Consider the following 12,174-nt stretch of genomic DNA (forward strand, 5'->3'; position numbering starts at 1 on the left):
CAACGCAATTGTCAGACTGCCAAATGAATCAAGTAAGTGAATTGGTGTCGATCTTCTTATATTGCCTATAAGAGCTAAATAAATCACCTCTAGCGACACCAATTGCACCTTCTGTTCTCTTATTTTAGTAATTGGGTTTGCAGTGGGTGTTCACCATTGTTCTCATGGCATCATTTTATTTTAGTCCCACAAAAGACTCCTCATCCCTCTCCCCTCTCTTTTTACTGGCAGTAGAAAGTGAGGACGTTCTGCTGGTTTCCTCGGATCAGTACTGCGGGGCAGTGGAGGCCACATGTCAGAGTATCCAACCATGCCATGTACAGAGCGCTGGGGCAGTCGCTGTGTGGCACAGGAAGGCTCCTGGAAAGAACCAACACATCACATTTAAATAAATACAACAAACCAGTACAATGAAAGCGAACACTCCTTGTGCACAGGTTAAATGAGGCCATGCTGTGGTTTTCTGCAGCAACACTGAGATCCAATCTCTCACATTTCTTTTTTTTGTCTAAATTATACTACCGTGGAAATAGTCATGGTGGGCCTGTGTTTATATTTTTCCATCCCTGTGGACATTAGATTCTTAGACAGGCCTGCAAACATTATCACTTATGTCATAGCGACATTGAAAAGCCTAGGAACATACTTAGATGCTGCTTTATATTTAAGTCCACAGTGAGACAGTATTCACGCTACATGTCCTCTGTGATTTGAAATCTTATAATAAATGAAAGGAGTTTTAGTTCCAATAAATAAAAACCTGAAATTATATTATTAATATTTGTAGGGTTTCAATTTAAACCCTGACCTCAAACCCATCCAGCACAATTGTAAACCAGACCATCTTTTAATGGCTGCTGCAGCCACGATTCAAAACAGATCGATCCCTGATGTGGTTGATCTGATCTGCATTGAATGTGCACAATATGCAGTAAATACAATGCAGCTTTCATTAACCTGTGTGACAGTATAAACCATACTCACACAAGCACAAGAGCAGTATGTTGTGAATTCTTCCGGATGATTTCATTCAGCCTCACTTTCCTCTCAGACTGCAAACAGAGAAATAAAAGTAAGAAACTGACGAAACTCATACGAAGAGAGGAGATAAGCGTAGTTAAGAGTTACAACATGTTGTTGGACAAGTCGGATGTATAAACACACACCTTCTGTTTGAAGGCCTCAAACTCTTTGTCTGATATTTTCCATGGCGCGCTTCTTCTCAGCTCCTGAACTGAGACGCCTTCTTGCTGTTCATCGTATAGCCTGAAGGGGGCGACACTGTCCACAAACCTACTTAGGCTGAAAGGCAACAAGAACAGCAAGATGTAAGTCAGTATGATGTGAAGGACAAATAAAAAAAAAAATAAATAAAATCTTCTGAAATGACAAACAAAATCTAGCCTCTATAGCTGAAGGGGAAGGGCTAATCCCGTATTTGTGCATTTTCTGTTTAAGTTGCTGCACCGACAGGCCTTTGAGGAAAGAAATTTCAATCCTGTGAATGTGTTGCGCATGTCAGAATTGACAATAAAGCTGACACTGACTTTGACTTTGATATGAGAGTGTATTTTTTTTGTAAATGACTGTGTCTTGTCACATTATAATGGATACCTTGACTGCTGCTGTTCGTAGCTGAAACCAATCTAAAAATCAAATGAAGAGTTAAGACTTCAAATGAAGGGTTTTCTTAAGGATCTTATCTGAACCTTTAAACCTTTGGTGCAGAAATTCTAAAATCCTACACATGGTGGCTTTAATGTTTCATTGTCCAGGATTAAAGCCACTCTGAAGACTTTGGATTTTGCACGTATTGTGGTAAAAATACAATTTGTCATAACAATCCTTCCTGAAACACAGTTTAGGTTTCAGTGCATATAACACAGTGAAGATTTTCCTGACGTACCTCTTGGCTTGAGGGCGCTTCTCACTGTCTGTCATGACTATAACGTCATTAAAATCCAGACGGAACCTCTTCAGCAGAGCGATCATCCTAAAAGAAACAACGATCAAGACTTCAGCACATCAGGTCCCAGAGATCATCACACACCCTGTTATATGCAATACTGCGCAACTGAAAAGTATCAGCTTCTAATATAATCAACTTGCATAAATGAATGCATGTGATGCAATAGTATAAAGAAGATTATTTCAAATTTGATTGTGTGTAGATGGGGAGTTTGCACCAGGGCAATAAGTGATTTTGTACATACAAGAAACATAAAGTGTATAAAAGTAATGGAAAAAGCCACCATAACACCACCCTTTGATTTATCGATGACCATTTTGAAGCTTCTAATGTGATTTTTTTTTTTAATATTTTTTTTTTGGATTAGACTGAGGAGATGGAGAGGAATGAAGGGTGGATCTGACCCAAGAATACTATGCACGCTTTATATAGATTAGAAGCTTTTCCTGGTTTCCCAGCCAGTGCTATCTTTTCATGAAGAGTCAAGACTCTTAAGCTAATAAAAGCACACTAGAAAGTAATGCTTTGTAACAATGAAATCTATATTCTTGACCTGAATACATATGCTGAGAACAGACAGCTCATGTGCTACATACTGTGCGCAGCAGATGTGTATAGCCTGTATAAAAACAGGCTGCAACTCAGCACCATCGCTAGCATTTAACAGCACAGTATTTTGTAAGATTGGATATTCATTCATTCATTCATCTTCTATGCCCGTTTAGTCCTGTTAAGGGTCACGGGGGTCTGCTGGAGCCTATCCCAGCTGTCATCGGGCGAGAGGCAGGGGTACACCCTGGACAGGTCGCCAGTCCATCGCAGGGCCACACACAGAGACAGACAACCATTCACACTCACACCTACGGACAATTTAGAATCACCAATTAACCTAATGAGCATGTCTTTGGATGGTGGGAGGAAGCCGGAGTACCCGGAGAGAACCCACGCAGACACAGGGAGAACATGCAAACTCCACACAGAAAGGCCAGCCGGCCCATGGATTCGAACCGGTGACCTTCTTGCTGTGAGGCATCAGTGCTAACCACCTCGCCACTGTGCCGCCCTAAGATTGGATAGTGTTGAAAAATTTGTTTCAAGAAAAATGTGGTATTTCTCTGTGTACTGCAGCTAAAGGTCTAATAACTTTGACAGTGAAATTCACCATTGGTTGAATGTGCAGCATTCTTCTTTCTGTTACCACAGGGTGTTTGGTGAAGTCGTTAACTGACTACTGTTAAGAAGATTGAGACTGTTCCTCTGCTACCCTTAGCAGATGCCTCTTCACATGAGTGTGCATTGCAGTCGTACTTTTGTTGTATTACATATTTAGCATGTCACGGTAGAATGGGCTTCATCTTTAGTGAAGCATTTCCACACACTTGATGAACCGCTGCTAGTTTGCTGCAATGACCCACTGGGATCCTCACCTGTCTTCTTGGAGCTTGCATATTGTTACTGTCACGTGATCAGTGACTAGTTGACTTCATGCTTAAAACGTCATGGCACAGCAGTAAAGTCGACTAACTAACTAGTTGGTACAACCCCTTTGTTCTATACAATCAAGCTATCTCCACTTATTTTATACAGTCTATTCTAAAAAACGTGTCTGCATGCCTTTGAATGCTCCATGACATCAAACAATTCATGCTGGCATGTTTCCTCAGTTTGGAAAACACCAGTGTTGGCAATGCAAATACAAACTCTTATGCTTGAGGGTAAAACAGAAAAACATACTCATTGCGGCCTTCCTCCATGTTTTGCTCGTCGCCCACGATGAAAACCCTGACCTTACAGTTGCGCCACCGTTTCCTCCTTGTGACCAGGTAAGGCACCAGTAAAGTCAGACCTTAGAAACAAAAGAAAACAAGAATAGAATAAAAGAGAAAGACATCAGCTAAAAGTCCATGAACATTTTAGTTTCTTTTCTCAGATAACAGTTTTATGTCCAAGACATGGCTGAAAGGCAACTGTTTTCTTAGATGCTATGTCAAAGATCACCTCCATCATCAGCTATCCAGTAGACATCAATCGTCTTCCTGCCCTGGTCATTCTGAAACACAGTCCTGATCTGATCACTGCTGCCTTTATCAGAGATGTCATCAGCTGCAAGAAAAATGGTGTTCATGACAAAACTAGATCATTTTAGGAAACGGTGGTTTCACGCCTCGTTTAAATCCTCTACAGTACAGTTAGTTCTCACCTGATTCCCTCTCAGGAGATTGCTGGACATCATTTTCATCAGGCTCGAATCCCTGGTTTACTGAAGGAAAATATGATATCATCAACCACATTTTTTTTTTTTTTTTTTGGTTTTTGTTTGTTTAACATTATACCAATGTGTTATGTCGTGTGAAAATGAATGTACGTCCAAACCTTCAAAATCAAACTGGTCAGAGATATCCAGTCCATCCATCATCCTCAACATGCACAAACAGTAGTTGGAGTCAAAGGTATCACTGGAGGGGAGGTGAGTTTTAAAGAAATAGTTTTACAAAAAGGCTAAAATCTCAAAATGAGTTCATAATTTGCTAATTATCACAGATTTAACTATAAAGACTGGTTAACGGGTGATACAGAAACAGAGCAAACTTATGGGAGAATATATATAAAAGATGGATATAGCCACCGGGCCCCTAAAGCCAGAGTCCCATTTAAAACTTAACCATTTAAAAGCCAGTACTTTTTCATTACAATTTACTCAAGTCATCTCATTAGCTAAATTCACTTCTTCTGCTCAGTGTGCTGGTGAATTTTTTGAAAGATCCACCAGCCCATCCCTTCGCTCATCCCCAGCTCTTCCCTATCATCCAATATTTCTGTCAACTAAAATAACAAGATGGTGATGTCAAAAACTGTCCAACTTTTTTTTTTTTTTTTTTTTGTTAAATCCACCATTCACATTCTCATAACCAGCTTACTATATTGTGTTGATATAATCCTCAATGCTTTCAGGAGAACTGTCCCTCCAGTTTGTCTTGAAGCCCAGGACCAGGGTGTTGGGCTTCAGCTTGCCAAGACCGGAAGCCTTGAAACAAAAATGACAAATGAGAACAACTTTTGTTTTTTAAAATTAGATCATACAGTGTAATATGGTTGGCCCCTCAGTCTTGCAAATTCTTTGTCACCAGCCATACGTTTTGTGAATGAGATACTAGTAAACCAGATTCACAGTTACATACGCACAAGGCATCTCAAATTCTGGATGTACCTGCAGCAAGTGTCGAGCTCCAACTCTGAGGCTGTCAGCAGAAAAGGGAGAATAAAATGAGCGCACTTTCCTCTTGTTCATCCATTTAACCAGCCAGTCTGTGGAATCCGCTGAACGTGTCTGCCTGTCCTGCTCCTAGAAGAGTGAGGAAGTCAATAATATCTTTACATAACAATGACACTCAAGAGGTCTCTCTTTCATTTTCCTTAGGGAAAATTGCACATTGACTTACCATGACAATGTCTCCGCAGATCATGAGGCTGATGTGCTTGGTGAAGGAGCCAACAAAGTCCACCAGTGCAGGTCGCTGGTTCGGAGGCCCGGTCAGGACGAGACACTGAGGTCTGGACAAAGGCAGGCAACGAGGAGTTCAAGGTTGGAAAAATCAAATCACATAGGCACTCGCACATGTCTAAAATATGTATAAGTGTTAGGTCACTTGCCTAAAATTCTTGACGTGATCTTCCACACCAGACAGAGACACAGAGTATGACAAAGCCATGTTGTATGTGCCTGCCTGGACTGATGACCCCCAGTTTACCTCTGTGGATTTCAAAAAAGTGAAACAGGTATAAATTAAATACGAGACAAAGGAAGAAGAAAAACACATTTCTGATGTTTTACGATTCCTTTTGATCAAAGTCACTTAAGTCTAATCAGAACACAGTTCCATTCCAGCTTATGTTTGTTGGTTTTTGACTCACTTGGCTTGTTGTAGTTGACGTATCCAAATAGAAAGAAGATGATACAGAAGGTGGTGAGAGCAGCCCACCATGTGAACAGGAACATCAGGACTACAGAGATGACTGCTCCAAACAGAGCCGTCCATTTACTGTAGTAGTGAAAAGATGGTCTCCAGCCTAAAGGAAGCAACAATGACAGACAAAAGACGTTGGACTTCTGATCTTACATGGCCACACAGGCCGAGGGTTTTTCACAGTCATTTTAATGTTCACCAGATTGAATCATACTTTGGAATTGGGCACACTGATTTAATTTGAAGCACTTGTGCCTAGACCTGTATGTGCTGCCATGTAGTGCGAGTTGGTAACTCACCAGGGGAGTTGGTGATTGAAGCATGAAAGCAGCTGAAGTTTATAAGACTGTAGGAACACAGGAAGAAGTTGGAGATCAGCGCTGCAATAGTGTTGAGCTCAGCTGTAATGACACAGGGGAGACAAATCAAAAACATATTACAAATTCAGCGCTGGATAAGGTAACCACAAACTGACAGAAACTCCCATATACTTAGATATCATTTTAAAAATAATAAAAACACATTCTTATAAAGAGAATTTTAAAATAACCGTTTTAAAATAACAACATGGTGACAACCCTGGATCATACCCACCAATAAGAATGAAGGCCAGAGCAATGATGTAGCAGAGTAGGTAAGCCCGGTATGGCTCATCATTCTTCCCATAACCCTTTGCAAAGAATCCAATGTATGGATATATGTTGTCTCTGCACAGACACTGAAAAATAAAACAGGAACCATAGCCTCATAAATCAAATGCTTTATATCTGGGATGCCACAACTTCTGTGACTCAAAGCTGACATTTGCATGATGTTGAGTCGTTAATCTATCCCACATTTTTGACATTAGTACTTTAAAAAGATGCGAAAATGCACCTATGAGTATATCTGCAGCTAATGCTTTAACACGCAGTGGCTTCCTGCTACTGGGAAAGAATCTGGCACTCATACAATGTAAGAAGTCTTTCAAAAATGTACATATAAAGTCGATATTTTTGGTGCGTGTCAGGGTTTCTTACCTGAAAGACTTTAGGAGCAGAGACGAGAAAACCAAGAGCAGATGACAAGCTGGCTGCAAAGACACCAGCAGTGATGAGGTAGTAAAAACCAGAAACCTGGCCCAGCACCTGGTTGGAATAATCATAATGAGGACAAAGTGGAAATTACAGCATTTAAAGGCTCAGTAAATCAGTTTATAATGGAAGATACATGCAGTTTGCTAACATGGATGGAAGATTGAAGCATTAGCTTAGAAGCTAACTTTAACAAGCATGTAGGAGAAGGAGCATGATGGAGTCCTCTGTGAAGTGATTTTTGAAGGCTGACATTTGCATGATGTCACACGAACAGAAGCCCTTTCACATTCCTAGGAAAACCATCCATTGCTCGGATATGTGTGGACGAGCTTATGCAAACAATTTCAGTTCTTATATCTTGCAATGCAACAGCCACCACCAGCTTGGTGTGAGGGCACTAGCTAAGATACTGGAGCATAAGAGATTGGTAGCACATACTTCACAAAGAAGGTAACCTTAACCCTAACCCTTACCCTAATCCCACTGTCACCAAGAGTCAATGTCAGGTGAAGTGTTTTTTTAAAAAGGCTTGGGAAAAATAACATTTCTTTATCAAAATCTGATCAGAAGTTAAAAGTTTGGACTATAATTCAAATACTTTAATAAGGAATACTATTGGGAATATACCTTAAAAACCTTAAACCTTAAACCTTAAAAAAGAATCCATCCACCCCTTAGAGAAAACTGGTGCACTTTGCATTACGAAGCAACTTTGTGGTACCTTCAAATTGTTGGCCAGGCCATATTCACAAGACTGCGACTGAATGCAGTCTGTGAAGTTCCAGCCCAGGTTACATGCCAGTCCCACACAGTCGTCAGTTGCATTTCCAGACAGGATGTCGGTTATATTTCCAGAAGCATCCCGCACTACACATGACGCTGGAGGAAAAGGACAATGTAAATATCATTATCATCATCAGGACTGATTCAATTTCCCACCATAGTTTGCACTCCTTCTGCTTGCAAATCGGGTTTGAGGCGCTTGAAAACTCCTTACTGGATTGTCTACTGCAGTTTACTTTTTTTTGTTATACTAAAACATTCCATGTTTCCAGTTCAGGCAGTTAACAAGTTGTATCAGGAGGATGCAATCTATATAAAATAACAACATGTGAAATGAATAACTCACCAACAGTTACAGAAATCACTAAATAGCTGACTGTAGTCCAAAAGATGGCCATGAGGGTGCCTTTAGGGATAGCTGAGGCAGGGTCCTACAACACAGAATCATACGCAACGTCACTGTTCCTGTAATTCCTGTTAGAGTCTGAGGTGTAACATTTTGCTCTCTCTTTATTCGCATCATACTTTGAGGTCTCCGGAGATATTGGCTCCAGACAGGATGCCGATGGCAGAGGGGAAGAAAATGGCAAACATCTGGAAAAAGCTGCCTTCAGGTCCTCTCCAGTTTGGTTTCAGGTTCTCTATGAAGATCTCACCTGTAGCAAATGTCAGATTTCAAAGACGTTGTATTAAGGAAACAGATTTGCTAAAGATAAACTGCATGATATTTGAAACACATGCTGATAAATAAATCTTTATCCAGTATTTCTGTTAAGTACAGGTTATCACGAGAAGCCAAAACCTACTGCGGTATCCAAAGACGCCCTGGGCTTTTTTCTCTGGAGTGGGGGGGATGATTGTGCCCACCAAGTAGTTGGCAAATGAGATCATGAGCACTAGAAAGAACAAAATCTGGGTCTGAGAGACCAAGACAAACAGAAAGAGTTAGCAAGAGGAAAATAAATTTATGACATAACTGCATAAATAAAGTGAAATGCCTCAGGATGTGCTCACCTTGGACTCCCACTCCATTCCAGCCATTGAAATGAGCAGAAGAACCGTCACAGTGATCACACCCACAATACGGACATCATTGGTGGAATCGACCATGACGACACCAAACTCCTACACAAATTATTCACACACAAAACATTCAGTTGTAAATAAAGATGCTGTACATTTAAAATAACTGATGACATGTAGTAATTTAGAAAACAGTGTGCGTAACATTGAGACTACCTGCATTAGATCACGGACCACCTCTGCAAAGCCGACAGTATTGAGTGCACAAGCCAGTGCGTTGGCAAAGGAAAACACCATCCCAATAGGTCCTCCAATTTCAGGGCCGAGAGAGCGGGAGATCATGAAATATGCCCCTCCTGAAAATTATTTTACAACCAGAAACAACACTGTTATCATTTTGTATCTTATCATATAAGAGACAAAATTTAAAACCATTATGAAGTTGGAATTTTCACAGCGACTAACCTGAGATCACCCTCCCATTGGTGGCAATGGCAGAGATGGAGAGTGCAGTTACTGAGGTCACCGTCACAGACATGAGGATAATAACCCAGGTCAACACTAGGAATTAGAAGAACAACAAAACTCATTATCATGATTTCATCAGTAGTTCTGTTTTTACCATTCATCTAGGAAAAACATTTCTTTGTGATTGATAATGAGAATTTACCATACAGTACGTGTTTGTATCTTTAGATACATAATCAATCAATTAATCAGTCAGACTTTATTTGTGTAGCACTTTTCATACAAACAAAATGTAGCACGAAGTACTTTATACAGTAATCCCACCTGCACCCCCTAACCACCCCATTACTATTCGATTGTTTGGTCAGTATGCTCTTGTATAGGCCAAATTCTCGCAAAGAAAGCGATGTCAGCAGCCTTTAAGGATTAATCCACAGTTTTCAGTGGTGGAAGGACAGAGTGACTTTAAACTTGCCCAACCTAATGCAGACTGCCATGACCAACATATTGTGCTTCTCACTTAACATGGCATTTAAAAATGGTAGGCTAATTTGTCTGCTATGTCTGTGTTTGTCTAAAAACTCTCGAGGCTTTGAGTGTGAACATATTAGGCCAATAATACCACCAAGTAGGGTGCACTCAGTGGAATGTGGCTGATTTAGTTCAGAAATCAACAAATAATGAACTGAAGAGTAGATATGATGCCAGTCATCCAAGACTCTATACAGCCCTACCAAGGATTTTCCAACCGCTTTCAACAAAATATCCCAAGATCAACTTCTGACCTATGTTGGATGTAGCATAAGGATAAAAAAGTACAGATGGGCCAATTGGAATCAGTAGTAAATGCAGAGAAAACAAAAGTATGTACTAGATGAGCATTTTTTTAAGCTCCAAATTACCTTTTCCTGGTGGAGTAACCACTGATTGGTGTGAGCGACTTCATATCAGTATTTTTAATATGGTCTCAACTGCTTTTGTTCTGTTTCTCGCTTTGATTGTGAAATCTTCACACTAATGTCCTTTTAAAAGAAAGGATCGGTTCCTTTTCCAAAATTTTGGTTTTACTCCGTCCCTGAGCTAAAGCTTTATTAACAATGTGCACACACTATTGTCACACAATAACAAGATAAGAGGGCAGGGGTAAAACCTGAGTGTTACGGGAAGAACAACGAATAGCACTGAATGAATGGGGGACTGGATTAATGTGATGACTCACCAATGCCTGCCTGGGAGGTGATCCATGACAGACGGAGGAACAGGATGACTCCCCAGATATTCAGCATGCAACGAACCTGTGACCAGAGTTTAGTGAGACCAGGTGATATTTGTAAGACGGTTTTCAAAATCCAGGTGTTAAATTAGTTCAAATGCAGTCTGTATGTAAAGTAGACTTAAATCAACTTCACTCACCATGACTCCAATCACCCATCCAAATCTGACAGGAGCTTTCTCCTCAGGGCCTTGGGGGCCTTCATTTCCACTGTCTGTGACCGGCAGGCTGCTGACACCTGAGTCTGTGGTGGAGTTTGCTGTATCCACTCCTACCTCTACTTCCTGATAATAATACAGACAGTTTAATTTGATCGTAATCAACTCAACACAAGACTTCCCACCATGGTGGTATCACCTTTGCATAAAGTTTTTGGATATAGTTAAATGTTAAACGATACAAGATTTGGTGAGCAGAAAACTTACATCAAACGCTCTGCGGAGAGCCTCCAGAGAGGGTCTGCTCCTCGCCTGGCGTGGAAGTGAACTGGCATAGTGCTCCAGCTGTGGCACCAGGTCTATGGTGCTGTAGAAGGAAGATCTCCGCAGCTCCATCCTCGAGCCTCTGCGCTCAGATGTGCTGTTGGACAGGAGTTCCAGGCAACAGTTTTATGAACAGTATAGCAAAGCAACAGCACAGCCATACTGTGGCAAATGGTGAAGCTAATTTGTTATTGTCATAAGCTGCAGTTCATTGAATGGCAACTAGGTGGTGCTCAAATCTACTGTCTTGATGTGGCTGGCATTAACATTAAGCTAGTTTCTTAAATTTAGATCAATCAGTAGCATAAGATAACATCAGGTCCTATATGAGATTGAAACAAAACCTTTGGGAGCTTGGTAAAGGTGAAACTGGACACAAACCTTGACTCTTCATCTGAGACAACGATGGTTGGAGGAATTTGGCCATCACCTTGTCTGGCATTGCCATCAAAACGGTGTGAAGAGTACCTAGGAGGTCCCTCTTCATTGGTTGAGAAGCGGACACGGTGGAGAACGCCCGGGCCTAACGCATTTGTTTTGGACGTGAATTGCCCCATTGGCACGTTCTTAGTGATTCCTGAGGAACAATGTGGAGAATGTGGAACTCCATCACACTTTAAAGTAAGTTCTTAAAGCGGACACATTAGCTAGCCTATTTTGACATCCTTACATTTCAGCTGTCAAGTATTCACTTCACTCTTGTAAAATGTAAAAATGTAAAGTGTAAAGATAAAAGCTAAAAGAGGCTAAAAAGGGATCTTCAGAGTGGGACAATGATTCTAAGCAACATCTTTCACACCACAGTCATTTGTAGTAGCTATAAATGTAGTAGTTATAAATATAAAACTACTGAAATAGTTTGGATATATAGGGTTGGGTACATGCTAAAGCAGTGAGCGAGCAATTCTATTGGGTACCACAAAAAGAATATCTCCCATGACTACTTACTCATGAAGAGTATCTACATTTAACTGATTCAGTCTTGAATGTAAAAGCAGTGCGTGGGAGTATCCTTTTCTAAAAGATACACTGCGTTAAACTACGAAGCGCCTGCACAAGAAATTGTGACAGTCTTTATAGTCTTATAGTCTTAATAGTCTTAACCAAACCTGGCAACCTTAACCAAAACAAAATG

The 12,174-nt window shown here is 40.6% G+C and overlaps 1 protein-coding gene across 1 annotated transcript; it reads right to left on the reverse strand.

The window, feature by feature from the left end:
* Positions 1–221: 221 nt before the first annotated feature.
* On the reverse strand, positions 222–11,636 carry slc12a10.1 (solute carrier family 12 member 10, tandem duplicate 1; the record flags this gene model as incomplete). Its single annotated transcript, XM_084544531.1, has 27 exons — positions 11,421–11,636; positions 10,983–11,136; positions 10,698–10,841; positions 10,504–10,579; positions 9,282–9,377; positions 9,033–9,172; positions 8,808–8,918; positions 8,600–8,711; positions 8,319–8,449; positions 8,140–8,224; positions 7,732–7,889; positions 6,954–7,061; positions 6,529–6,652; positions 6,234–6,335; positions 5,882–6,037; positions 5,617–5,720; positions 5,410–5,514; positions 5,178–5,312; positions 4,888–4,994; positions 4,343–4,425; positions 4,170–4,229; positions 3,968–4,072; positions 3,704–3,815; positions 1,907–1,993; positions 1,167–1,302; positions 985–1,052; positions 222–360 (listed from the first exon to the last, which is right to left on the reverse strand). The coding sequence occupies exons 1-27, from the start codon at positions 11,594–11,596 to the stop codon at positions 222–224; spliced, it is 3,114 nt and encodes a 1,037-aa protein (XP_084400657.1). The 5' UTR covers positions 11,597–11,636.
* Positions 11,637–12,174: the final 538 nt, after the last annotated feature.

The sequence above is a fragment of the Chelon labrosus genome (assembly GCF_963514085.1).
Source record: "Chelon labrosus genome assembly, chromosome: 1".
Classification (NCBI taxonomy): Eukaryota; Metazoa; Chordata; class Actinopteri; order Mugiliformes; family Mugilidae; genus Chelon; species Chelon labrosus.